This window comes from Salvia miltiorrhiza, chromosome 6 (assembly GCF_028751815.1).
Source record: "Salvia miltiorrhiza cultivar Shanhuang (shh) chromosome 6, IMPLAD_Smil_shh, whole genome shotgun sequence".
Taxonomy (NCBI): domain Eukaryota; kingdom Viridiplantae; phylum Streptophyta; class Magnoliopsida; order Lamiales; family Lamiaceae; genus Salvia; species Salvia miltiorrhiza.
The window spans coordinates 10,486,508-10,511,651 of record NC_080392.1 but is presented as its reverse complement, the minus strand read 5'-3'; the positions used below and the strand labels follow the sequence as shown (position 1 = coordinate 10,511,651).

Below are 25,144 nucleotides of genomic sequence, written 5' to 3'. Positions count from 1 at the left end.
GTTTTGCACCGAACCGAACCGACTAATATTAATATTTATTAAATATTTATATTTTATAATATATTTAATTTTAGTTTTAACCTAAACTAAGAAAGAAAGTAAGAAACCCTAAGTCTGCCTCTCATTCTACACTCTGCCGCTCCTCCCAGTCCCCCATTCTCCTCCAAATCTGAATCGGCAGAATCGCTCCCGTTCCAGCTCGGCGTCCGGCCGTCCGCCCGTCGCCGACTCCAGCCCAGACCAGTCGTCCCCGCCTGCCTCCGCCAGTCCGCGTCGCCGTGGCGTCCCTCTTCCAGTTTCCAGCGGGCAGCGGCGACGACAACGACGTGTAGTTCAGGCGTCCGACGTCCCTAATTCAGATGTGAAGTTCAGGCGTCCCTCTCCCGGCAGCCGTCTTCCAGTTTCCAGTTTTAGGCGTCCCTTTCCCGATGTTTCCAGTTTCAGGCGTCCCTCTCCCGGCAGCCCTCTTCCAGTTTCTAGTTTCCCGGCGTCCCTCTTTAGACGTGAAATTCGCCTTCACCGAACCGAAACCGACGGTTTTTCCGGTTCGGTTTCGGTTCGGTTTGGCACCTATGATTGGTGCGGTTCGGTGCCAAATTTGAGCATCGTTTTGGTTTTCGGTTTTGAGTTTTTGGTTCGGTTTTACACCGAACGGAACCGATGTTCACCCCTAGGTGAAAAAGTAAAAATGTGAATAAAGAGTCTAACTTTTGCCAACTAAGAAAATATCTCAAGATAGGTGAGACACCAAAAAAAAAGTGTCTCAAGATAGGTGAGACAGAGAGAGTATTATAATTGAGAAATCATGTAAAACTCAATTTATATCATTTAAATTTCAGAATTTTAAGTAAAATTAATACTATAATAAATGGAATAAATTATTAGAGCAATCCAAAAACATGACAAAATATAATTCTTAACTCTACTGAAAAAATTATAAATAGTACAAAGCAGGAAAAAAAAAACCTATTAATATTGGTGGAAAATTAAATCATTAAATAAGTGAAAATAAATAAATAAAAGTTTATACTAAAAATAATACAAATACTTTGATAATTAAAATTACACAAGTATATTTCCATAATAATCAAACATAAAATATTTTGCGCAAGTATAGACAGTAAAATAAAATCGAAAAACAAAAGGAAATGAAGCAAATAAAATAAAATCAAAAGAAAAAAAAGAAATAAATATAGGATATTAAGAAAATAAAATGAAATCAAACGATAATAGATTTAAGAATTAAAAATAAATAAAATATAAGAGTGAAGAGATGCAATAAATAAAATAAATGAATTCAAACGATAATAGATATTAAGGATATCATGACAATAAAATAAGTAATTATTGACATGATATAGTAAAATAATGAGATGGTCTCCTGTGAAACCGATTTTATGGTGAAACTAATTCACAATAACATTACTTCAAATGATACTTTAACATTTTAAAGTATCATTTATATGTCGCAGTGGTGTCATTGTAAAGCTGATTTCACCATAAAACCTATTTTACAGGAGTTTTTGTGTAAAATAATTTTCTCCATCATTCTAATGGAACAAGTCTTAACATGGTTTTACATGCCGACCAAGATACATTTGTTGATGTCAAGTTGTATCACAATAGCAATCTTATAGTAAAATAATCAATGTTCTTACTTTAATTTGCATTCTTATAAAATAAAAACCAATAGACTCAAATATCCATCATCGAAAACGTTCCTAATTTCTTGGTCCTTGTACGAACTACGAAGAATCAAACAGTTTCATGTATTTTAATTTCAGATATTCAATTTTACGAAGTTGCAGTTTTTGAAAAATTTTACGCAAATTCTCTCGAGCTGTGCACATTCCTGCATAAAATTACTTCTTTTGGGGCCGTTATAATTTACTACATTCTTGTGATTTATGCAAATATTATCGATTTGAGAAATATAAATCTAACTCAACTAAACTAATTGTTTTTGCATTATGCTTACTGAATTGATTGAAACCAAATGCACTGTCTTATTGATTAAGTACACGAGTAAATGAAGGAAGTGAAATACTTTGATAGACATAGAACTTCATTTATAATGGTAAGCTAAAAAAAAGTTAGTTGAATAATAAAAGTGATATCATGCTCATAAGATTAATATATAAACAAGTTAAAATGAGATTAATAAATGATTAGAACAACATAAATGAATCGTAAGCCTTAAAACAAAGTCATTTCGCCTAAACCAAAACTACGGGCTTAAGCAGCCAGCATCGCATGAAACGACGTCGTTGAGAGCGTCCCCTTTCTTCCCCACAGGCACAAGCACAACCCAACTGCAACAAGAGATAATAAAATTCCATCCTTGGCCGGCCACAGCTCAAGTAACCACTTGCCAATCTTCTGTTCCCCGTCGGAAGGCCGCCGTTTGCTACTTCGAGTAATGTGAATCGAACTGAGTCTCGGTCAACGGAGACGGAGATTTCGAGGGTATACTATCCGTTTAGCTGAAATGGATCGGGCACCGATGACCTTGGGTCCGGGCATGGATATGCCGATCATGCACGATAGCGATCGCTACGACTTCGTTCGAGATATCGGTTCGGGTAATTTTGGTGTTGCCCGATTGATGAGGGATAAGCAGACCAAAGAGCTTGTTGCGGTTAAGTATATTGAGCGAGGCGATAGGGTCAGTTTGTTTCCTTTTATTGTTTTTTTGTTTTTGTTTTTTGGGGGCTTTTCTGATTAATGAAGATTATTTACTTTAGCCGCTAAATATATTGATATCTGTGCGAAACGGTGGTTTGCTTGGATTTAGGTTGGGGAATTGTAGTAGGAGGATCCCTTTTTCAGTTTTCAAACTCAAATTTTGATTTGTCGAGTAGCGTCCTTTCTTCGGTTTTGGTGGTAGTCAAATTTGTTAGGCAAAAACTTGCGTACATCCGGATGTATGGTGCATCCACTCAATTAGGGTTTCTCAGAGTCTGCCTCAGTTTATTATTGCACATCGGAAAGAAGGATAAGGTAGCTGAAACTGCTGTAAAGTAATTAATCTGGATTTTTTCTTTTTTGGTTGATGCTCAGTGTCCAAAATGCTAAAACTCACAGAGTGGTGAATACAATCCAAAATATATGATCCGGTGACTAAAGTAGCAAGTCATTAACCACATTAACCAGACCTTTGGATCACTCAAAGCTGAAGTAGGTAAAATTTACTCCCTCCGTCCCAATTCAATAGGCCACAAGGCCTGGGTGTGGGCGCCACAGTGACATATGGTGTAAATAATAAGTTATCTGGGGTTATTTGTTATGTATCGACTTTCCATTTTAGGATGTGGCCTATTGAAATGGGACATCCAGTTAAGGAAATGTGCCCTATTGAATTGGGATGGATGAAGTACTATTTTTGGCTGTGAGCTGTTTTGCTTATGTGATATAGCTTAATGAGGTTGAAATTTGAAAAGGGATTCCTCTTCTCTTATTAGAATTACTAAGGCCATATTTGCCTAGTCTGTCAAGAACTTGCCAAGAATTTACTACAGTAAGGAATAACTCCACCAATTATTGTTGGATGGTAATATTTCCGGAAGTGGTTGCTCCTGCCTATACTACAAAAGAGCACCAAATCGTTTTTTCGCTACTTTTGATTCAAATAGAAGAAACATCTAAAGTGTGACTGCATTGAGATATCACTATTCATGCTTACAGATCTGATACTAATTGTAGAATAAATGAAAAACCCCTAACTCGGAAAGTTATGAGAAATAACTAGGCATTAACTCAGCCTGTCATAATAAGTGCCAAGCTTAAAATTCTATATATTTGAAAGAGTCAAGATTTAATCTGAGAAATATAGTGTTGTGGGCCTGTGGCACAGAAGAAGTTAAGGATTACTGCCAACTAGTCTAGTCAGTGCACGTAAAGTTCTAAAGTTTTCTGTGGTCTCACTTCATTAATCCAAATATTGATTCTATATGGTTTGCTTATGATGATGATCCACAGATGACTCTTTTTCTTACTGGTTCTTACACAATGTTTTGGTTAAACGTATTAGCTTCCAAGGTAATGTAAGTTCATATGCAGACTACTGAAATAGTAATTCTAGTAGTTAATAGTTGAATAGAGGCCTTTCTTTAGAATTATTTACATCGGATGGTAAGATCCTAGGGGTGTTTATTAGCCAAAGGCATGATCTCGTCCCACATCTGCCGCCTCTCCAAATTATAGTAGTGAGTGTTTGTGAATGAATATGTATGTTCCTGATGTCAACAATCACGGGTATTAAGCGCGCAATAAATTTTATGAGGTAAGGATTTGTCGTTTCTTACCAAATGAATCCTAACATTTCACTCTCACATTCACACACAAAAGAAACGTCTTGCTGCGTTGGAAATAAAAATTTGTTGTTTATTTAACTATCCAACCGCCGCTAAATGACATTATGCTGCCGTCAACCCTTACATCTCCACAACCTTATTGTGATAGTGTACAATGCATCTGAACCAAGATTTCAATTTTAGTGCTCTATATCATCACTTATTGCTCTAGGGTTCAATATCTATTTAAGAGCGCATAAGAAGCATCTCTCTCTCACTCACACACACACACACACACACATATGGAAGCATAAAATTATCTTACCTCTACTGTCTCATTCTTTTAGTTCTTCCTCAATTTGTCCACCACCTTTTTTGTAATTTCTCCCTTCAACTTGCTGGTGCTTCTCATCAGTTATCCCTTCAACAGCGTTCAAGTAAAAACAAGTGCATCAGTTCATACTTATTGTAGTAGAGTTTGCAGTTGTGTTAATTAGCTGTTGAATGGAGTTTGCTGCCCGAAAGAGATTGCCAAGTAGTGTCCAAATTGTGCATGATAATGATCAATATGATTACATTAAGGATATTGGATCTGGGAATTTCGGAGTCACCCGGCTCATGAGAAAGAAACAGTCTAATGAGCAAGTTGCTATTAAATACATCGAGAGAGGCTGCTCGGTCAGTTATTACTTATGTGTAAATGATGTCTGTTTATGATATCTCTATCTGCTTTTAGAACTTGATTTTGGGGTAATATTACTCTTGTTCTAATCGAGGAAGCAACTCTTTTTTTGGTGCACGTACTGAGATCCTCGTTAGGTTGGGACCTTTGGGTTTGGGGATGCTAAAAATTATGATTGCAAGTTATGAATTTTCCCTTAATAAGCTAGAAATTATCTGTTTTCAATATACAACTCCTAATCTCTAATTATTTCTTGGAACAAATATGCTTCTAAAATTTATATTGAAGATTATTATCATAGTTCATATAATATATTTGATTGGAAAAGCCTCAACTCTGCTGAGAATCCTTTTATCTCTTCTTTGTTTAATTATCTGCTCCCCATGCCATAATATGTCCCAATAGACCGAAGAGATTGCTCTATCATTTTCTGCATTCAGATTTTGCTGTTTGAGGTTCTACTAATGTATGGCGTCTACTAGGCTGGCTTTGATGTCATGATATAGGATTTTAAAGTTCCGAAAGAGATGAATGTGTCAGAAATTACTATAAATAATGTGTGGATTGCAGATTGATGAAAATATTCAGAGAGAAATTATCAATCACAGGTCTTTGAGGCATCCAAACATTGTCAGATTTAGAGAGGTTTGTTCTTGATATTCTATTTACAACTACATAACTTTGAAGATATTTATTGTGAGCAGTACTCTTGAATACTGCACTTCAGGTGATTCTAACACCTACCCACCTTGCTATCGTGATGGAGTATGCATCCGGAGGAGAGTTATTTGAACGCATATCTAATGCAGGACGATTCAGCGAGGATGAGGTCCTTTATTTGCTCATAAATGTTTGTTTTCCCTTGATTGTGTGGCTTTTCCATGTGCTTACTGTGTTGTTTGCGAACTTTTCTCATGCAGGCTCGTTTCTTTTTTCAACAACTTATATCTGGAGTGAGCTACTGTCATTCAATGGTATCAAAATGTTACACTTATAAGTATTTTTCAATGACAATAGTTGAAATGGAATCTAATATCTATCTTCTATTTTTCTTGATAAAGCAAATATGTCACCGGGACTTGAAGCTAGAAAACACACTGTTGGATGGAAGCCCAGCTCCTAGGTTGAAGATATGTGATTTTGGGTATTCCAAGGTAGTCATATTGCTAAGCTATTGTCTTCTGCATCTGTTAATCATGCATGTCAGAACTCCCAGGGTCTTAGATTTTCAAATAAGTTTTTGCTATTTTGGTCAGCTTCATGGTATTCTTTTCTCATTTTATGTGTGCCAGTGTCATAGAATGTGGTTATCATCTTCTACTCTTTATCTGATTGTAACTGATCTTTTGCAGTCTTCTTTGCTGCATTCACAACCAAAATCTACAGTGGGTACTCCTGCATATATTGCTCCGGAGGTGCTGCATAGAAAAGAATATGATGGGAAGGTATAACAATGCATTGCCTTGTTAATAGAGAGTTGCATTACAATTCAATTTGCTTCATTCTTAGTAGAACTCTAAAACGTGTTCACATGAAGAGGATGCCTTTGTTAACCTCTGTTGCTCTCTCTCTCCGATAAATTTTCATAAAGCTTTTAGAAGATCCTAGCCCCTGTTTCAGCACTTATGTGAGTAATGTTCTTTATCTGTGAATATTAACGATACCTTTCCTTCAGCTTGCAGATGTGTGGTCATGTGGAGTTACATTATACGTTATGCTGGTTGGTGCTTATCCATTTGAAGATCCTGAAAACCCCAAGGATTTTCGTAAGACAATACAGAGAGTCATAAATGTTCAATACTCTATTCCGGAACATGTTCTGATTTCTGAGGAATGCCGTCATCTAATTTCAAGGATCTTTGTTGCTGATCCTGCACAAGTGAGTGATTTGATCTTTGACATGCAAAACATGTTTTTTGTTCATTACGAAGGCCTTTTTGAGAAATTATATTAATCTTCGGGGAGTAGAGATGGAACATAGAAATACCAGTAGAACAATTTCTATTATATACAATTAGTTTTAGTTAAAAGATACAGCTGAACATACTAATTCATGTGTAGGAGGTCTCAATTTATATACTAGGTAAATTTGCATGGATCTTCTAGAGTCTGACTTGAAAGAATCTTGGCAATAAGTTGAACTGGTTCCATATTTTGCTTGCATGGTAATAATCAAAAGCAGTCGATGATTGCAGAACAAACAAAATTTCTGTGCTGTAGATATTCGTTTTTAAATACTATGTGATTGTAATGGGATTGTGATATCTACTTGGTCAGCGCATTAGTATGCTTGAAATCAGAAATCATGTGTGGTTTCTCAAGAACCTCCCAGCAGATCTGATGGATGAAACGACCCAGTTCCAAGAACTGGACCAGCCGATGCAGAGCTTGGAAACCATAATGCAGATAATCTCCGAGGCCACTATACTTCCAGCTGGTTTATATAACCTGGACATGATGGACGATGATGACATGGATGACCTCGATTCTGATCCTGATCTTGATATTGACAGCAGCGGGGAGGTCATTTATGCAATGTGATTCCCACTTTTATTCTTTTCCTGCAAAGATAGTACAAGAATCGCAGTGCCCCGCTGCAGGTCGCTATTTTATGGTTGGATACATATTCAGTGGTCATGTACTTGTACTGTTGCATCAGGTCGATCTTCTGTCATATGCACTATATAATTTGTATTGCATCTATTTAATTATTTTTATTTTTGTATGTATTTGTGTCTGTACGCTGTGTTGTTTCTGTATCATTGTATAATAGGATTGTGAAAAAGTGGATCGAGCTGAATATATGAAGTCAGTGTGGTTTGTGTCAACTTGGGTTTGGGTTTTGATTTAATACTTTCAGATGGTTTTGTGGTTTGTTTGTAAAAGATAGTTGTAGAGTTGTGGGTTCAATGGTATTGATTTATTCTGAATTTTCTTAACCTGAAACTCCTCAAGTCTGTTAGGATCTGTGCTATAGAATTTAAAGGTTTTATATAACATGAAAAATCCACTAGTTTTCTTTCATGAATTCAATTGTCTTTCTCTATTCAATTCAGAATTTAAAAGATTTTTTTATATTTTAAAAGTTCATAGGTATTCAATATAGATTTTAAAAACTCCTTAAAAATCTGTTGGTATTCAATCATGATTCTTAAATATCTATCGAAATCTGGTGATATTGAAAATTTGTTGGATTTTAATGTCATGGACTCTATAAGATTCTAATGTCATAATATAAATACGAAATTCCTTTAGAAATTTCACCTCTACATAAGTGATTTTGACATCATCTCTCTATCTTCAATATCACCAAGAAAAAGAAAAGAGATATTAGGTATGTCAAATTTTCCACCTATTTTCGTTCATTTTTCTCTCAATTTTTTTGCTTTCTTCTCTCAAATATTGACCATCGTTCTTGAATGGTGCAGCGAAAGATGATTTTGACGGTTTTTTTGTGAATAGATATAAGGGCAATTTTCTCTCTCAATTTTTTTGCTTTCTGCTCTAAAATATTTGACCATCGTTCTAGAATGGTACAATGAAAGGGATTTTTGGCACTTTTTTGTGAATCGGATATATTTCCCGCCAAAAAATTGGTCCATTAGCCAAAAACATTCCCGTCTTTCTTCTCCATATATATTTATAAGATTGACTAATCTATATGTACATATAAAAGCTAAATCAATTTTTCGTCAAAATATCAAAAAGTTTCGTCAAAATTTTACAAAGTCTATGAAAATAGAGATAAATCAATCTAACAGAATCTGCTAAACTCTATATAAAATTAAAATAATCCATGAAATTAACAGAATCCACGAATTAGAAAAAATCTGTCAAAATCATTTAAATTCTGAATTGAAATCAACACACTCTAAGTCTCGCGTATTAGGGTGTGTTTGGTACCCTATGTAAGTTGAGATAGTTAAATAATCTTGGCTTATATGAGTGTTTGGTAGCCCATACTATTTAGCAAGTTGACTCGTGATAATTAAAGGGTTCGATCTTTTTTCGTTATTTAACCTCGAAAATTAATAGTCCTTTCGTCCTATGATGTTTTACTTAGCCTAACAATTATTTAAAAGAGTAAGATTATAATGTAAAGGTATGTAGACTCATGTTTATTACAGTGAAAATTGATTATCCAACAAAAAAACAAGCCAAATTAAAATGGACAATCCCAAAATGAAAGCAGGCCAAAATTAATTTCCTTTGATTGACATTTCTATGTATTATACTATTACACGTTCTTTAAATTTCGTACAAATTGTAACATCAAAGAATTGAGCATTTTCATATTTTAAAATATTAGAATAATGTTAATTTTAAAACTTTCAAGTTGAGTGAGACTCATAATTTGGGCATCAAATAATGAATTTTGACAGTTTTGAATAGAACTGAAAAAACGAAAATAGTTTGGGATATAATTAACTGTAAATCCCACTTACCCTATATTTATTTAATTAAATTTCTATGTGCCATAATTATATTTATATTAATTCCTGCAAAAATATAATATTACTATTATTTTATTTTTTATTTTTTTGTTTTTTGTTTTTTATTTTTTACTCCATCCGTCCACGAAAAAGAGTCATGATTCCCCTCTTTTTTTTGTCCATGAAAAATAGTCCTGTTTCACTATTTTGACAAATTTACCCTTATGTTGCATCACAATTCACTTTAATTGCCATTGTTGGGCCCACCACAAATCTAATTTAAACTCCTTTAATTAAAAAGTCATACCTAATTAAACACTCTTAATTAACCTCTGAAAATGTGTCAAATTAAAACCAACCCCCCAATATTAATGGACCCTGAACGAAAATTAAATCATCCCACCCCCCAATATTTTATTCTGCCACTTATGTTAAAAATCCATTCACCTTCAAACCCTAAGTTCATCAGCGCCGCATCATTTCTCTCCCTGAAAACCCTAAGTCTTTTCTCGCCGATTTGTTGTTTCCTCGCCGATTTCTCCTTCGGCGTCAGTCGATTTGTTGTTTCCTCGCCGATTTCCCCTTCGGCCTCCAATTTCTCGTCGCCCCACCCCTGATTTATGGATCAAGAACAGATTCTCACTTCTCTCTGTTCAGCCGGTGATTCTACCGAAGAATCACCGGATCTGTTACCATCTTCGATGGATCTCGGAACCACCAGTGATTCTACCGAAGAATCACCTGATTTGTTGTTCCCCCCTTTGGTTTTCGGTGATACGGCGCCAATGACGGAGTCTTCTCCGACGTTTTCAGACGTTTTGACGGCGACCCACTTTGAAGCTTTGTCCTTTCCGTCTTGGGCTTTGGAGCCGGACACTGTGGTGCCGGAAACGGTCTTAATGGAGGCGTCGGAGCCACCCCAAGATCTGCCCGTCAATGGCTTCATCCAGGATGAAGAAGGCCAGCACTTTGATACGGTGGTGCCAGAAACACCCCAAGATCTGCCCGTCGATGGCTTCATCCAAGATGAAGAAGGCCGGCCCTTTGATGCGGTAGTGCCGGAAACACCCCAAGATTGGGCCGTGGATGGCTTCATCCAGGATGAAGAAGGTCGGGCTTTTGATGCGGTGGAGCCGGAACCTTTTGATAATTGGAGGGGCTGGAGCAATGAAAGAAGGATTTGGTACCTTCGATTGCTTTCTCGGTACTGCCCAGCGGCCTTAGACCTAATCTAATCAGGTGATTCTGTTCCTAATTTGCTTTTGGGTTGGTGGTGGCTGGTGATGCCTTGCATACCTTATTTGTTGGTGTTTGTTGGTGTTTGATGGCTGGTGATGCCTTTGATTCCCTAATTTTATTTCGTTCCATTTGCTGTTCATTTGTTGCGATTTCAGTAAACAAATTAAAAAGTTAAATTAATTTCAGTAATTAATTTAAAATGAATTAATTTATGTAATTAATTCAAGTTTTTAATTAAAGTTAAATTATTGCCATCAAAAGTTAATTAAGGATTAAAGAACTTTAAAAGTCATATTAGCACTACCCCTATAAATTTACTTCTCTCTCCACTTACACCTACTTTAACAACTTTCTTAAAACCCGTGCCGAACCCCAAATGAGACTCTTTTTGGTGGACGGAGGGAGTATTTGTGAATTCAAAGTTTGAAATTTGTACTCTATGTTAGGAATGGCAATTTTATTTGCGTGTTCAAGTTTCCGTGGATACTCGGCCTTAATAGGGTGAGGGTAGAGCCAAGGGCGGGTGCAAATTATTGAGGACATGTGCAAATTATGGAAGACGGGTTGGATTCGGGTTTATGTTTTTATACTTGCATCGAGTTCGGACTATAAACTTAAAAGAAACAATGTAGTCAAATAGCCATAATGAAGATTGAAAATTAATTTTTGGCCTCTAATCTTAAAATATCAAAATATGGCCATTAATTAGGTGGTATGCCTAATTTGCCCTTTTTACTCGGCTGCTGGTGTGATTGCTCGGCCGCTGGAAGCTTATGGGTGAGTTGTGCGCTCGCGGGAAAAAGCCAGTGTCCGCTGCGCGTATGGCACTAATAGTGCCATAAGTGCCATACGCATCATTTTATTACTTGGTTTTATTTTGGATTTCCGTTGACACTTATGGCACTATTAGTGCTATAAGTGCCAAAATGACCATTTTAAACACTTCCCCGTAGGGTTTAGATGTTCCATTTAGGATTTAAATGTTCCATTTAGGGTTTAGATTATCCATTTAGGGTTTAAATGTTCGATTTAGAGTTTAGATTATTCATTTAGGGTTTAGATGATCCATTTATGATTTCTTGTAACTATTACTGTTGTTTCTGTTGCACGTATGGCCCTTATGGCACTATTAGTGCCATAAGTGCTAAAAGGACCATTTTACTTTGGTTTTATTTTGGATTTTGAAATCCAAAATAAAACCAAAGTAAAATGGTCATTTTGGCACTTATGGCACTAATAGTGCCATAAGTGCCTAACCCGACCCGACACGCGACCCGCGTGCCTGATCCTACCCGGTCCGCCTCATTAGGGGTAAAAACGTTCAAATCAATAAAAATGACCAAATTTTATGATTTTTCAATGTGTGGCCATAAATTGTGTTTTATGCTTCATTTTGGCTACTTCAAAATTTTACTCATCTTAAAAACTACACTTAATTATGTAGTATATAAATTTTATTTTATATGAATTTTATATTCATTGTGGTGAATCAATATGTTTGTTATTTAAGTATTATTTTTTTTAAGTTAGTCTTTAGTTTTGTTCGCACTTGATGGGTACCCTTCCCCTACTGAGTTCCTTGCCTTGATTCGAGTTGGGGGTAGGGCTGTAAACAAACTAAGCCGTTAGCAAATTATTAGGAGCTCGACTCGAAAAAAAAACTCGTTCAAATTTGTTTAGAGAAATTCGATAAATAAACAAACCATATTTGAGTTTGGTAGTATTCCGCTTGTTAGTTCGTGAACACGTTCGCTTAGTGATTCAAGTTGAAAAATATAAATTATTTATATTTATTTATTAAAATTAATAATTATTGTATTAAATTTCTAATTATCTCTGCTTGTTATAAGAAAATAATTAATATATTTATTATTTTGAATGAAATAATTTATTTTCAAAATAAAATAATTAATATTTTGAATATAAATAGAAATTTAAAAAGTTTGTATAGGCTCGATTAAATTCATGAGCCTCACAATATTCGATAAATAAAGTTCGAGATTCGACTCGATACTAAATAAACCCAACTTGAACACACCACTGTTCGGTTCGGCTCGATTACACTAGTTGGGATGAATTTTTGGAGCGCGAGTATAGATGTGGAAAAGCAATACCGTCTCTGTCTTGTTTACACCACTAACTGAAGGTTTGATTTTCAGAGAATACATTAGGAAAAAGCATAAACTTTAATTTGTTAAAATCTGAAAACATGAAAATAAATATTGTGACGTGACTGACGTCCAAGAATGAAGGTTTGATTATGGAAAAATAATAAATGATAAAATTAAAACTTTAATTGGTTAAAATATAAAAATATGCAGAAATTTATTTTCCCCCACTTTGAAGACTGAATATTTGATTTTCGAAGAACAAGAGATGATAAAATTAGGAAAAAGCATAACACTTTCGTTTTGACAAGTGAAGCAAAAGATAGGGGAACCGAAGAAATCGGGGATTTGAACCCGACGTGAATCGAACACGCAACCTTCTGATCTGGAGTCAGACGCGCTACCATTGCGCCACGGATCCGGCTGATGAATAATTCATAAGTAAATTATACAAGTACGAATAATATGTGCGTCTTGGAAGCTTAAGACAAGATGTCACAAGGAAATATGATAACTGGCCATTTAATGCTGCTCTACCTATTAACCTCATGCTAATCTCTAATTACTGCCCAGTTTTAGCGCTTGCCAAAATTATTGTGTGTAATCTCAGCACTTAATACAGTAGGCAAAATTATTGTTTGTAATATAAACACTTAATACAGTATAAAAAATAGAGAAGTATAACCAAATGCATTCGTAAAAGTAATGAAGATGTCTCTTACCTAATGTATAAGTGAAGCATATTAATTGCTCTAATTAATGTCTCTTTTGTGGAAGAAACACACCCCCTCCCTCACCAAATACAGTTCAATTATGTGTGTTGGTAAAGCGGTAAAAAGTTAATGCCTAACATTAAAGGACTTGAGTTTGATTCTCCTGTGCTGCAACTTTTAAATTTTTTTTATTTAATATTATTAATTTATAAAGAAAAAAATATAGTTTAATCTTTGCTCCATGACACACACACACCTGAGCTCCTAAATAGTCTTAAATGTTCTGGTATCCTCAATCATGAACTATACTTAAAAGTTTGAACTCCAGACACACTTTTAAGAAATACATATCATGCAAATGACTTGTGCAATGGCACTAGATTGGTTATTACTAGATTGAGGAGTCACGTATTGGAAGCCAAAGTTATAACTGGTCATAATGCTGGAAACAAAGTTCTCATTCCAAGAATGTCACTAACACCATCAGATTCAAGATTGTCATTCAGATTTCAGATAAACCAATTTTTTTGTCATAGTCTCTTATGTAATGAGCCAATGACAATAAACAAAAGCGAAGGTCAATCATTAATTGTATGTAGCAATTTCACGAGTCACAAATGGTAATGGTTTGAAAATATTGATTTGTAAAAATGATGGTGACTATAAAAAAACTGGTACTAAAAATATTATATATAAGGAAGTACTGTAAACAATATGTTTTACATTTAATTATTTTATTTCATCATTTATTTCAATTTAAATTTACTTTGATATTAGACCATACAATTATAAAATATAAGAATTAATATATGCTAAATATAAAAATAACAAAAGAACTACTTAAAAATATTAACGTAATTTACATATTTTAAATGTATAAAAAATTTATTAAGTCCTTTTATTAAATATAAAATGTTTTATAGCATTGTATGGCTCTTCAAATGTTAAAAAATAAATAGACATTATGAAATAATAACAACTTTATATTATTAATATTTGCTAAATTTAAATACACTACATATTAGAATGAATCACGTAAAAAATATATAGATCCCGTATATTGGACGGACGTAACACTAGTGCTGTATCTGAAATGCTGCATGGATGAATATTTATATCAAATTTTCAATTAGAATATGCTGTGGAATGTTATTAAATACTTCCTTCGTCCCCCCCAAACATCTTCCTAGAGAATGGTGACACGAATTTTAATAAAAGTTAGTTATGTATTTGATAACACTCATATTTCCATGGTTTTTAATGTTCATATGATGTTAATTCTATAGGAAATTGAGTGTTGGATGATTGTTTTGTGCTTAAATTGCTTTATCTTGTGAAACATGATTCTTACTCGAACTTTGAAGGAATGTACAGGTTTATTGAGTTCGAATTTGGAAAACTATGCTGAAATAGAAGTTGTAGATCGTCTCGATACGAGTTCGTGAACGCAAACGGATTATAAATCGGAGTTTGGACGAGAAAGTTATGGCCGAAACAAAAATGTCGCGCGCAGCAGTCAAAATTCGGCGACCTAAACGGCGACCGCCGAGTTGGTCGCCAAAATTCCTGTTTCAAATTTGCACTACGAGCGTTAAATTCGGCGGGCGCCGAATTTGGCCGATTTTCAGACCAAAAACGGCGACCAATTCGGCGATCGCCGAGTTTGGTCGCCGATATGGGCGGTTTTGCGAGATTTTCCGATTTTTAGAGTTCTTCTGGGTTTCAAACACTGTATTTTACCCTGACACTATAAATAGGTCTTCTTTTGACCTATTTTGGGTTCTCTTTCAGTTCCCAACTTTTTTATATTTCAGTTTTCTAGCTTTAGAATTTTATTGCTTCCATACATTAGCTTTATTTTTCCTGCAAGATTTCAGCTGTCATTCAACATTCATTCCGGGTTTTATTTAATTCAGTTTTTATTATTGTTTTCTTCTTTATTATGCTTTTGTTTTATTTTAGTATGTCTGGCTAGTTCTTTAATCTGAACCTAGGGTTTGTACATAGCTGATTAATTATGGGTGTATGATTTATTGATATCAATTTGCCTTCCAACTTGTGATTCATAATTTCTGGTGCTTAATTTCTTGTGAATTATTTGGCCAATAATTTACATGTCTAGCTATTCAGTTTGAGTCTTGAATGCGATAATTGTTCAGCCGAGTCAGGAATGCATGATATAGTGTTAGCCTTGAGTCTTGAATGCGACAGGTGAAGCTATAGGGAGCTATTCTTTATGTGCTATTTGGAGTTAGTTTATTCCTTTGAATCTTGAATGTGAAGGGGGGTAAATTAATCTACTTTCATAGGTGTTCGTTAGAGAAGCTTGTGAATAATTTAGTGATCTTTCATCAGGGTTGGATTAAATTGGTAATTGAATCGATAGATTAAATGCATGTAGTTGATTAGTAAAAGTACATCCCTAGGGTCAGAGTTTTCCTTATATTTGAGTTAGTTATCATTATTTATATGCTTTAGTTTTTATTTGGTTAATCTTAGTTCGTGATTCACCCTTATTTTTGTTTTACCTGCATACTGTGAGAGTCTGTTTAGAAAATAGCTAAAGTAATTTCGGTTTTACAGTCTCTGTGGATACGATACTCGATTGCTTATTATTTGCTACAATTGCCTGTGTTAGTTGTTGTTTTTGTTGCTATAAAAATAGTGATCAGTATTTGAGAAGTAAAAAATGGATCCCATAAAAAGTGAAGATTGTAAAATTTACGGTGAATGCAATCATTTCCAAAAGTAGATTAGGAAAATATTATGGGGATGAATTAAAATAGAAAAAATGAAGATGTTTGAGGGACGAATGTAGTAGTAAAGTATGACGTAATATGTAATATGTAGATCTGTTAGATAAGGATTGGACAAGATTAAAAAATGAAACAGGGACCAATTAAATCCAAAACATTGTAAAGGGATCTAATGGAAAAAATAAAAATAAAAGCACAATTACTTAAGGATGCATTTCACCGTGTAAATATGATGTAAATTAATAAACTAACATATAGAAATTAAAATGGCTTGGATAAATATTATTGAAACCCGAGCAAATGTAGCCTAATGCATGAATTAAAAGCAGGCGAAAGGAGAAATAAAATTTAATTTCGGTGGCATTTTTACATACTTACAAAAGAGAAAATAAAATTTAACAGGATTAAAACGAAAAATTCTTTAATCATTTCATTAATAAAAATTTTCTAGAAGAAATAGTTGCTTTGTGATTTGACTTGTTTAAAAAATGGAATTATTTTTATCATGATTTCGAATTTCAAGAACCCTAAATTATGGTTTAGATAAAGGCATAAAGCCTTGTAAAATCTCAGATCCATACTCCTACTGGGAAAACGCGTGGCATTCATCGAAGTGGAATTCAAGAGCATATGATCAAGTGGAGCCTTTTTAAAAAAATAATTCCGTCACACCAATCTATTCTATTTATATATCTGATTTTTGTCACACTTGAAGAGCCAAGATTTAACATAGCCTAAACAGACACAGATTTTGAAGGAGGATCTACTCAAAATTCTCTACTTTTTTGTAGCAATAACATCGCTCAAATCCGGTACATTTCCCTTGATTCAAAATCTCATTTGCTTAGGATCGATCTCACTTCAGTCTAGCTACTCTACCAAAACCCACAATTCTGGCTTTAGATGCAATAATCTCATATATAATCAAAGTTTCAAAGCCCCCTTTGTAATCTGTATGTAAATTTGAGATTCCGAGATAGTATTTTTTGGAAAAAAAAATGGGGAGCGCGACGATACTATCATTGATTTGGATTGTGGGATTTTTGAGTGTGGCCTCAGTCTCAGCTGAAGATGCTTACAAGTACTACACATGGACAGTGACATACGGCACTGCTGCGCCTCTGGGTGTCCCTCAGCAGGTCCCTACTTCTTTTAGTGTATAATGCTTATAAGAGTTACATTAATCATGTTTTAATTGCAGGTTATTCTCATCAATGGCCAGTTTCCAGGCCCTAATCTTGATTGTGTGACAAATGACAACATCATCCTTAACCTCATCAACAAGCTGGACCAGCCTTTCCTTCTCACATGGTGAGCCACACCCACACTTTGATTAATTAATTGATTCCTCTGTAATGTGAATTGCATTCAGGAATGGGATAAAACAGAGAAAGAACTCGTGGCAAGACGGCGTATTGGGAACAAACTGCCCCATCCCTCCCAACTCCAACTACACCTACAAGTTCCAAGCAAAGGATCAAATCGGCAGCTACACCTACTTCCCCTCCACCCTCATGCACAGGGCTGCGGGCGCCTTCGGAGCTCTCAACGTATACGCGAGGTCCGTCATCCCCGTCCCCTACGCCCCACCAGCCGCAGATTTCACCCTCCTCATCGGCGATTGGTACGCAGCCACTCACAATGTGCTGCAGCAGACGCTGGATTCAGGGAGCCCGCTGCCCTCCCCCGACGCCATCCTCATCAACGGCCGCAACGCCTCCACCATCACGGGCGATCCGGGGAAGACGTACATGTTCCGCGTGTCGAACGTGGGCCTGGCGACGTCGTTTAACTGGAGGATTGAAGGGCACCAAATGAAGGTGGTGGAGATTGAAGGGTCGCACGTGATCCAGAACACGTACGACTCCGTGGACGTGCACGTGGGCCAAACCGTGACGGTGCTGGTCAGCCTGGACCAGCCTCCCCGAGACTACCGCATCCTGGCATCCACGAGGTTCACTCTCAACCTCACCGCCACCGCGCTCTTGCACTATTCTAATTCCGAGGGACCGGGAGTGGGGTCCCAGCAGGATCTGGCGCCACGCGGCGTGGAGTGGTCGGTGCAGCAGGCGAGGTCGTGCAGGTGGAACCTCACGGCCAATGCGGCCAGGCCCAACCCGCAGGGCTCGTTCCACTACGGGCAGATCAACATCAGCAGGAGCATCTTCGTGGTGAATTCGGCGCCCCTTATTAATGGGAAGCAGCGGTATGCTGTGAACGGGATGTCTTACGTCCAGCCGGACACGCCGCTCAAGCTGGCGGATTACCTCAACATCAGCGGCGTCTTCAGCCTCAACGCCACGGGCGAGCTGGGCACCGCCGTGGTGGGAGCTGCTCTCCACGACTTCGTGGAGATCGTGTTTGAGAACGAGGAGGAGACCATCCAGACGTGGCATCTCGATGGCTACGATTTCTGGGTTGTGGGGTACGTCTTAGTTAAATTTAATGCAGATGCAGATGCAGATGCAGTGATTTAATCGAAGATGGTAATTGTACAGAATGGGAGCAGGAAAATGGAGGGAGAGCAGCAGGGAAGGATACAATCTGGTTGATGCTGTGACGAGACACACAACGCAGGTGTATCCGAGATACTGGAGTGCTGTGTTAGTGTCGCTGGACAACCAAGGGATGTGGAATTTGAGAAGTGCGATGTGGGGGAGGCAGTATCTGGGGCAGCAGCTCTACATCAGAGTGTATGATCCAATTAAAAGTCTTGCTAATGAATACGACATGCCTGCCAACGCTCTACTCTGCGCCCGCGCCCTCCACCCGCTCTAATCTTATATCAATCGCCTCTTTTCCACTTTTATCTCATTTTATTCACTTTGCCTTGTTTTCTACAAACTAATCATCTTACGGGAAATCATATTGCTCAAACTCTGGATTTCCATCAACACAGGACAAAAAATATATAATTAGATTTGCAATTCAGTACCACTAACATAGAGTATATGAGGAATTAGAAAAACATTCTATAGAAATTAAGCAAAATGCACAAGAATTTAACTCCACCATCAATGGAGGTGCCTCGTTGTGACATCTTTAATTGGAGGTCGAAACATGCCGACTTGCCGAGGCCCACTCATACATGCTTACAAAAATATATTTTGCCAAATTGAATTGAGTTGTTTTGAATGAAAACATGGATGGGATATTTGGAAAACGTAGTCCCGATATTATTTTAACATTTTATAAATAAAAGAGAAAGGATTATTGGCACCTAAGGATAAATATTTATGTTTTCGGGAAGAAGTAAGATGATCCAATACAATACAAGTAAGAGAGCGTAGAAGGTTAAGTCAAAATTCATCAATTTGGTTCTAATACTATAAACATCCTATAAATCAAGTAATTATAACACCATTGTTTTTTTTTTTTTGATAAATTAACAAATAAATAAATAAATTTAAAGTCTGCATTAATTTCTATTTTATTTTTTTTTATTCTTATTTTCTTTTGTCAGGGGTCCCCGTTTTTTGGCTTAATTTATGTCCCTGCGAAAAACTCATAACTCGAAAAGAATAAAATGCAAATATTATATAGTTAAGATTGGAAGTTTTTTTAGTACTGACAGTTAATGTGTAAGATAAGTTCAACCTTGTAAAATGTACACATATATTGTGACAACTTATGGACAAGTCTTAAAATTTCCAAATTTATAAGAAATGTCATCATAACGAAATAACTAATTGGACAAAAATTAGTACTTTGTGAACCAGAAATAATATTTTACTATTTCCGGTTAGGGGTAAATGTTCTTGTATATGTGATTCAATTTATAAAAGGCTAAAAGCCAAATATGCACTGGGCCAAGATGTAATAGCTATTGAGCCCTACATAGAGCCCAAAAGTCCTTGGGATATGAGAATTAAATAAACTTCAATTTCTTGTCCCACATCGAATTCCAATAAGTTATTGTAGCACCTTATATAACATAAAGCAAGGTTAAGATATTGTCCCTTCGGGGACATCCGATAAAATTGGAACGATACAGAGAAGATTAGCATGGCCCCTGCGCAAGGATGACACGCATAAATCGAGAAATGGTCCAAATTTTTTTCTAATATTTTTTTTACAAATCAGATATTGTTTTCGAAATTTATGAAGGATATCTAAATGGTGATTCCTCAGTGTACAGAGTGAGGTCAGTGTTTAATTTTTTTACAAATCAGATATTGTTTTCGAAATTTATGAAGGATATCTAAATGGTGATTCCTCAGTGTACAGAGTGAGGTCAGTGTTTAATGGTATAATCCTCCCGGTCCTCGATGGCCGTCTTTAATTACAACGTAAATATGTACATAAAATTAAATATAAATTTGCTATATGAATAATTCTTAATTTATAATTTGACAGATCACCTGCTGCAATACACATTTATGTGCAACGTTATACATACATACACACATATATATATATATGCATATTTTTATTCAATTATATGCATAATTAAGGTAGGGAGAAGTAACACTACAAAAAAATCGTTGATTACCGACGGCGAAATGCCGTCGGTAACAAAAGACGGCCGCCGGTAAATAGTGTTACCGGCGGCAACTCGCCGTCGCTAAACGGTTCGTCGGCAACGCCATTACCGACGGCGATCGGCCGCCGCCGGCAATTAACGGCGGCGAAGCCGCCGGCATTTCCGCCGTTAAATACCGCCGTTGAACGGCGGAGAGTTGCCGAAAAATTACCGACGGCGTTTGCCGTCGGTAATTAGCGGCGGCGAGATCACCATCGGTAATTTCCACCGGACGGTGGTGGCGCACACGCCGGAGTTGTTCACGATATTACCGAGGGCAAAATGCCGTCGGTAATTACCGACGGCATTTGCCCTCGGTAATATTTTTTAATTTATTTTTTTTATTTTATTTATTTTATTTATTTATTTTATTTATTTATTTATTTTATTGTATATCCACAATTTATTTCGGTATTTATACAGTATTGCATAATTTAGACGAACTTCTCAGTCGGTCACCCATCTTAGTTGTGCTCTAAGTCAAGCACGCTTAACCTTGAAGTTCTTTTCGAATGGTCACCAGTACAGAACACTCGTATTATTGATATATATAGTATCTATTAATTCATTTAAAGTCTACTTCAATATACAATATCATATATATTCATAACCTTAGAATATGTCGAGATGATATACAAAAAATATTGTTAATTACGGATTGGGCTCGTTTCCGTTCTTATTTTTATGTCGGAATAATATTTATTAAGTAATTTATTATTAATTTTCGATTTTTTTTTTTATCAATCTAGTTTATACACCATTCATAACCTTAGTGTTGATTGATGAGTGAATCACTAATCAAATTAACATTCTTAAGTTATAATTATAAGATTCTTACTAAGAATCTTGAATTCTTAGTAATAATCTTGGATCAGTGATGATTGATGAGTGAATCACTAATCAAATTAACATTCTTAAGTTATAATTATAAGATTCTTACTAAGAATCTTGAATTCTTAGTAATAATCTTGGATTAGTGATGATTGATGAGTGAATCACTAATCAAATTAACATTCTTAAGTTATAATTATAAGATTCTTACTAAGAATCTTGAATTCTTAGTAATAATCTTGGATTAGTGATGATTGATGAGTGAATCACTAATCAAATTAACATTCTTAAGTTATAATTATAAGATTCTTACTAATTAAGAATCTTGAATTCTTAGTAATAATCTTGGATTAGTGATGATTGATGAGTGAATCACTAATCAAATTATCATTCTTAAGTTATAATTATAAGATTCTTACTAAGAATCTTGAATTCTTAGTAATAATCTTGGATTAATGATGATTGATGAGTGAATCACTAATCAAATTAACATTCTTAAGTTATAATTATAAGATTCTTACTAAGAATCTTGAATTCTTAGTAATAATCTTGGATCAGTGATGATTGATGAGTGAATCACTAATCAAATTAACATTCTTAAGTTATAATTATAAGATTCTTACTAAGAATCTTGAATTCTTAGTAATAATCTTGGATCAGTGATGATTGATGAGTGAATCACTAATCAAATTAACATTCTTAAGTTATAATTATAAGATTCTTACTAAGAATCTTGAATTCTTAGTAATAATCTTGGATTAATGATGATTGATGAGTGAATCACTAATCAAATTAACATTCTTAAGTTATAATTATAAGATTCTTACTAAGAATCTTGAATTCTTAGTAATAATCTTGGATTAATGATGATTGATGAGTGAATCACTAATCAAATTAACATTCTTAAGTTATAATTATAAGATTCTTACTAAGAATCTTGAATTCTTAGTAATAATTTTTGATTAGTGATGATTGATGAGTGAATCACTAATCAAATTAACATTCTTAAGTTATACTTATAAGATTCTTACTAAGAATCTTGAATTCTTAGAAATAATCTTGGATTAGTGATGATTGATGAGTGAATCACTAATCAAATTAACATTCTTAAGTTAAAATTATAAGATTCTTACTAAGAATCTTGAATTCTTAGTAATAATCTTGGATTAGTGATGATTGATGAGTAAATCACTAATCAAATTAACATTCTTAAGTTATAATTATAAGATTCTTATTCTTACTAAGAATCTTGAATTCTTAGTAATAATCTTGGATCAGTGATGATTGATGAGTGAATCACTAATCAAATTAACATTCTTAAGTTATAATTATAAGATTCTTACTAAGAATCTTGAATTCTTAGTAATAATCTTGGATCAGTGATGATTGATGAGTGAATCACTAATCAAATTAACATTCTTAAGTTATAATTATAAGATTCTTACTAAGAATCTTGAATTCTTAGTAATAATCTTGGATTAATGATGATTGATGAGTGAATCACTAATCAAATTAACATTCTTAAGTTATAATTATAAGATTCTTACTAAGAATCTTGAATTCTTAGTAATAATCTTGGATCAGTGATGATTGATGAGTGAATCACTAATCAAATTAACATTCTTAAGTTATAATTATAAGATTCTTACTAAGAATCTTGAATTCTTAGTAATAATCTTGGATCAGTGATGATTGATGAGTGAATCACTAATCAAATTAACATTCTTAAGTTATAATTATAAGATTCTTACTAAGAATCTTGAATTCTTAGTAATAATCTTGGATTAATGATGATTGATGAGTGAATCACTAATCAAATTAACATTCTTAAGTTATAATTATAAGATTCTTACTAAGAATCTTGAATTCTTAGTAATAATCTTGGATTAATGATGATTGATGAGTGAATCACTAATTAAATTAACATTCTTAAGTTATAATTATAAGATTCTTACTAAGAATCTTGAATTCTTAGTAATAATTTTTGATTAGTGATGATTGATGAGTGAATCACTAATCAAATTAACATTCTTAAGTTATACTTATAAGATTCTTACTAAGAATCTTGAATTCTTAGTAATAATCTTGGATTAGTGATGATTGATGAGTGAATCACTAATCAAATTAACATTCTTAAGTTATAATTATAAGATTCTTACTAAGAATCTTGAATTCTTAGTCATAATCTTGGATTAGTGATGATTGATGAGTAAATCACTAATCAAATTAACATTCTTAAGTTATAATTATAAGATTCTTATTCTTACTAAGAATCTTGAATTCTTAGTAATAATCTTGGATCAGTGATGATTGATGAGTGAATCACTAATCAAATTAACATTCTTAAGTTATAATTATAAGATTCTTACTAAGAATCTTGAATTCTTAGTAATAATCTTGGATCAGTGATGATTGATGAGTGAATCACTAATCAAATTAACATTCTTAAGTTATAATTATAAGATTCTTACTAAGAATCTTGAATTCTTAGTAATAATCTTGGATCAGTGATGATTGATGAGTGAATCACTAATCAAATTAACATTCTTAAGTTATAATTATAAGATTCTTACTAAGAATCTTGAATTCTTAGTAATAATCTTGGATTAGTGATGATTGATGAGTGAATCACTAATCAAATTAACATTCTTAAGTTATAATTATAAGATTCTTACTAAGAATCTTGAATTCTTAGTAATAATCTTGGATTAGTGATGATTGATGAGTGAATCACTAATCAAATTAACATTCTTAAGTTATAATTATAAGATTCTTACTAATTAAGAATCTTGAATTCTTAGTAATAATCTTGGATTAGTGATGATTGATGAGTGAATCACTAATCAAATTAACATTCTTAAGTTATAATTATAAGATTCTTACTAAGAATCTTGAATTCTTAGTAATAATCTTGGATCAGTGATGATTGATGAGTGAATCACTAATCAAATTAACATTCTTAAGTTATAATTATAAGATTCTTACTAAGAATCTTGAATTCTTAGTAATAATCTTGGATCAGTGATGATTGATGAGTGAATCACTAATCAAATTAACATTCTTAAGTTATAATTATAAGATTCTTACTAAGAATCTTGAATTCTTAGTAATAATCTTGGATTAATGATGATTGATGAGTGAATCACTAATCAAATTAACATTCTTAAGTTATAATTATAAGATTCTTACTAAGAATCTTGAATTCTTAGTAATAATCTTGGATTAATGATGATTGATGAGTGAATCACTAATCAAATTAACATTCTTAAGTTATAATTATAAGATTCTTACTAAGAATCTTGAATTCTTAGTAATAATTTTTGATTAGTGATGATTGATGAGTGAATCACTAATCAAATTAACATTCTTAAGTTATACTTATAAGATTCTTACTAAGAATCTTGAATTCTTAGAAATAATCTTGGATTAGTGATGATTGATGAGTGAATCACTAATCAAATTAACATTCTTAAGTTATAATTATAAGATTCTTACTAAGAATCTTGAATTCTTAGTAACAATCTTGGATTAGTGATGATTGATGAGTAAATCACTAATCAAATTAACA

The 25,144-nt window shown here is 34.2% G+C and overlaps 2 protein-coding genes and 2 non-coding genes across 4 annotated transcripts; 3 read left to right on the top strand and 1 right to left on the bottom strand.

Moving 5' to 3' along the window:
- Positions 1-2,104: 2,104 nt before the first annotated feature.
- LOC130988589 (serine/threonine-protein kinase SRK2I-like) lies at positions 2,105-7,802 on the top strand. Its single transcript, XM_057912472.1, has 8 exons — positions 2,105-2,665; positions 5,545-5,619; positions 5,702-5,803; positions 5,895-5,948; positions 6,036-6,128; positions 6,327-6,419; positions 6,650-6,853; positions 7,252-7,802. The coding sequence occupies exons 1-8, from the start codon at positions 2,489-2,491 to the stop codon at positions 7,513-7,515; spliced, it is 1,062 nt and encodes a 353-aa protein (XP_057768455.1). The 5' UTR covers positions 2,105-2,488; the 3' UTR covers positions 7,516-7,802.
- A 5,301-nt stretch (positions 7,803-13,103) lies between these two features.
- On the bottom strand, positions 13,104-13,175 carry TRNAW-CCA (transfer RNA tryptophan (anticodon CCA)). The gene has a single exon. It is a non-coding gene; the product is annotated as a tRNA-Trp (tRNA).
- A 3,414-nt stretch (positions 13,176-16,589) lies between these two features.
- Positions 16,590-19,100, top strand: LOC130988588 (L-ascorbate oxidase homolog). The gene is made up of 4 exons (XM_057912469.1): positions 16,590-17,362; positions 17,425-17,534; positions 17,596-18,648; positions 18,722-19,100. The coding sequence occupies exons 1-4, from the start codon at positions 17,222-17,224 to the stop codon at positions 18,999-19,001; spliced, it is 1,584 nt and encodes a 527-aa protein (XP_057768452.1). The 5' UTR covers positions 16,590-17,221; the 3' UTR covers positions 19,002-19,100.
- Positions 19,101-20,178: 1,078 nt separating this feature from the next.
- LOC130991094 (U6 spliceosomal RNA) lies at positions 20,179-20,281 on the top strand. Its single transcript, XR_009091057.1, has one exon. It is a non-coding gene; the product is annotated as a U6 spliceosomal RNA (small nuclear RNA).
- Positions 20,282-25,144: the final 4,863 nt, after the last annotated feature.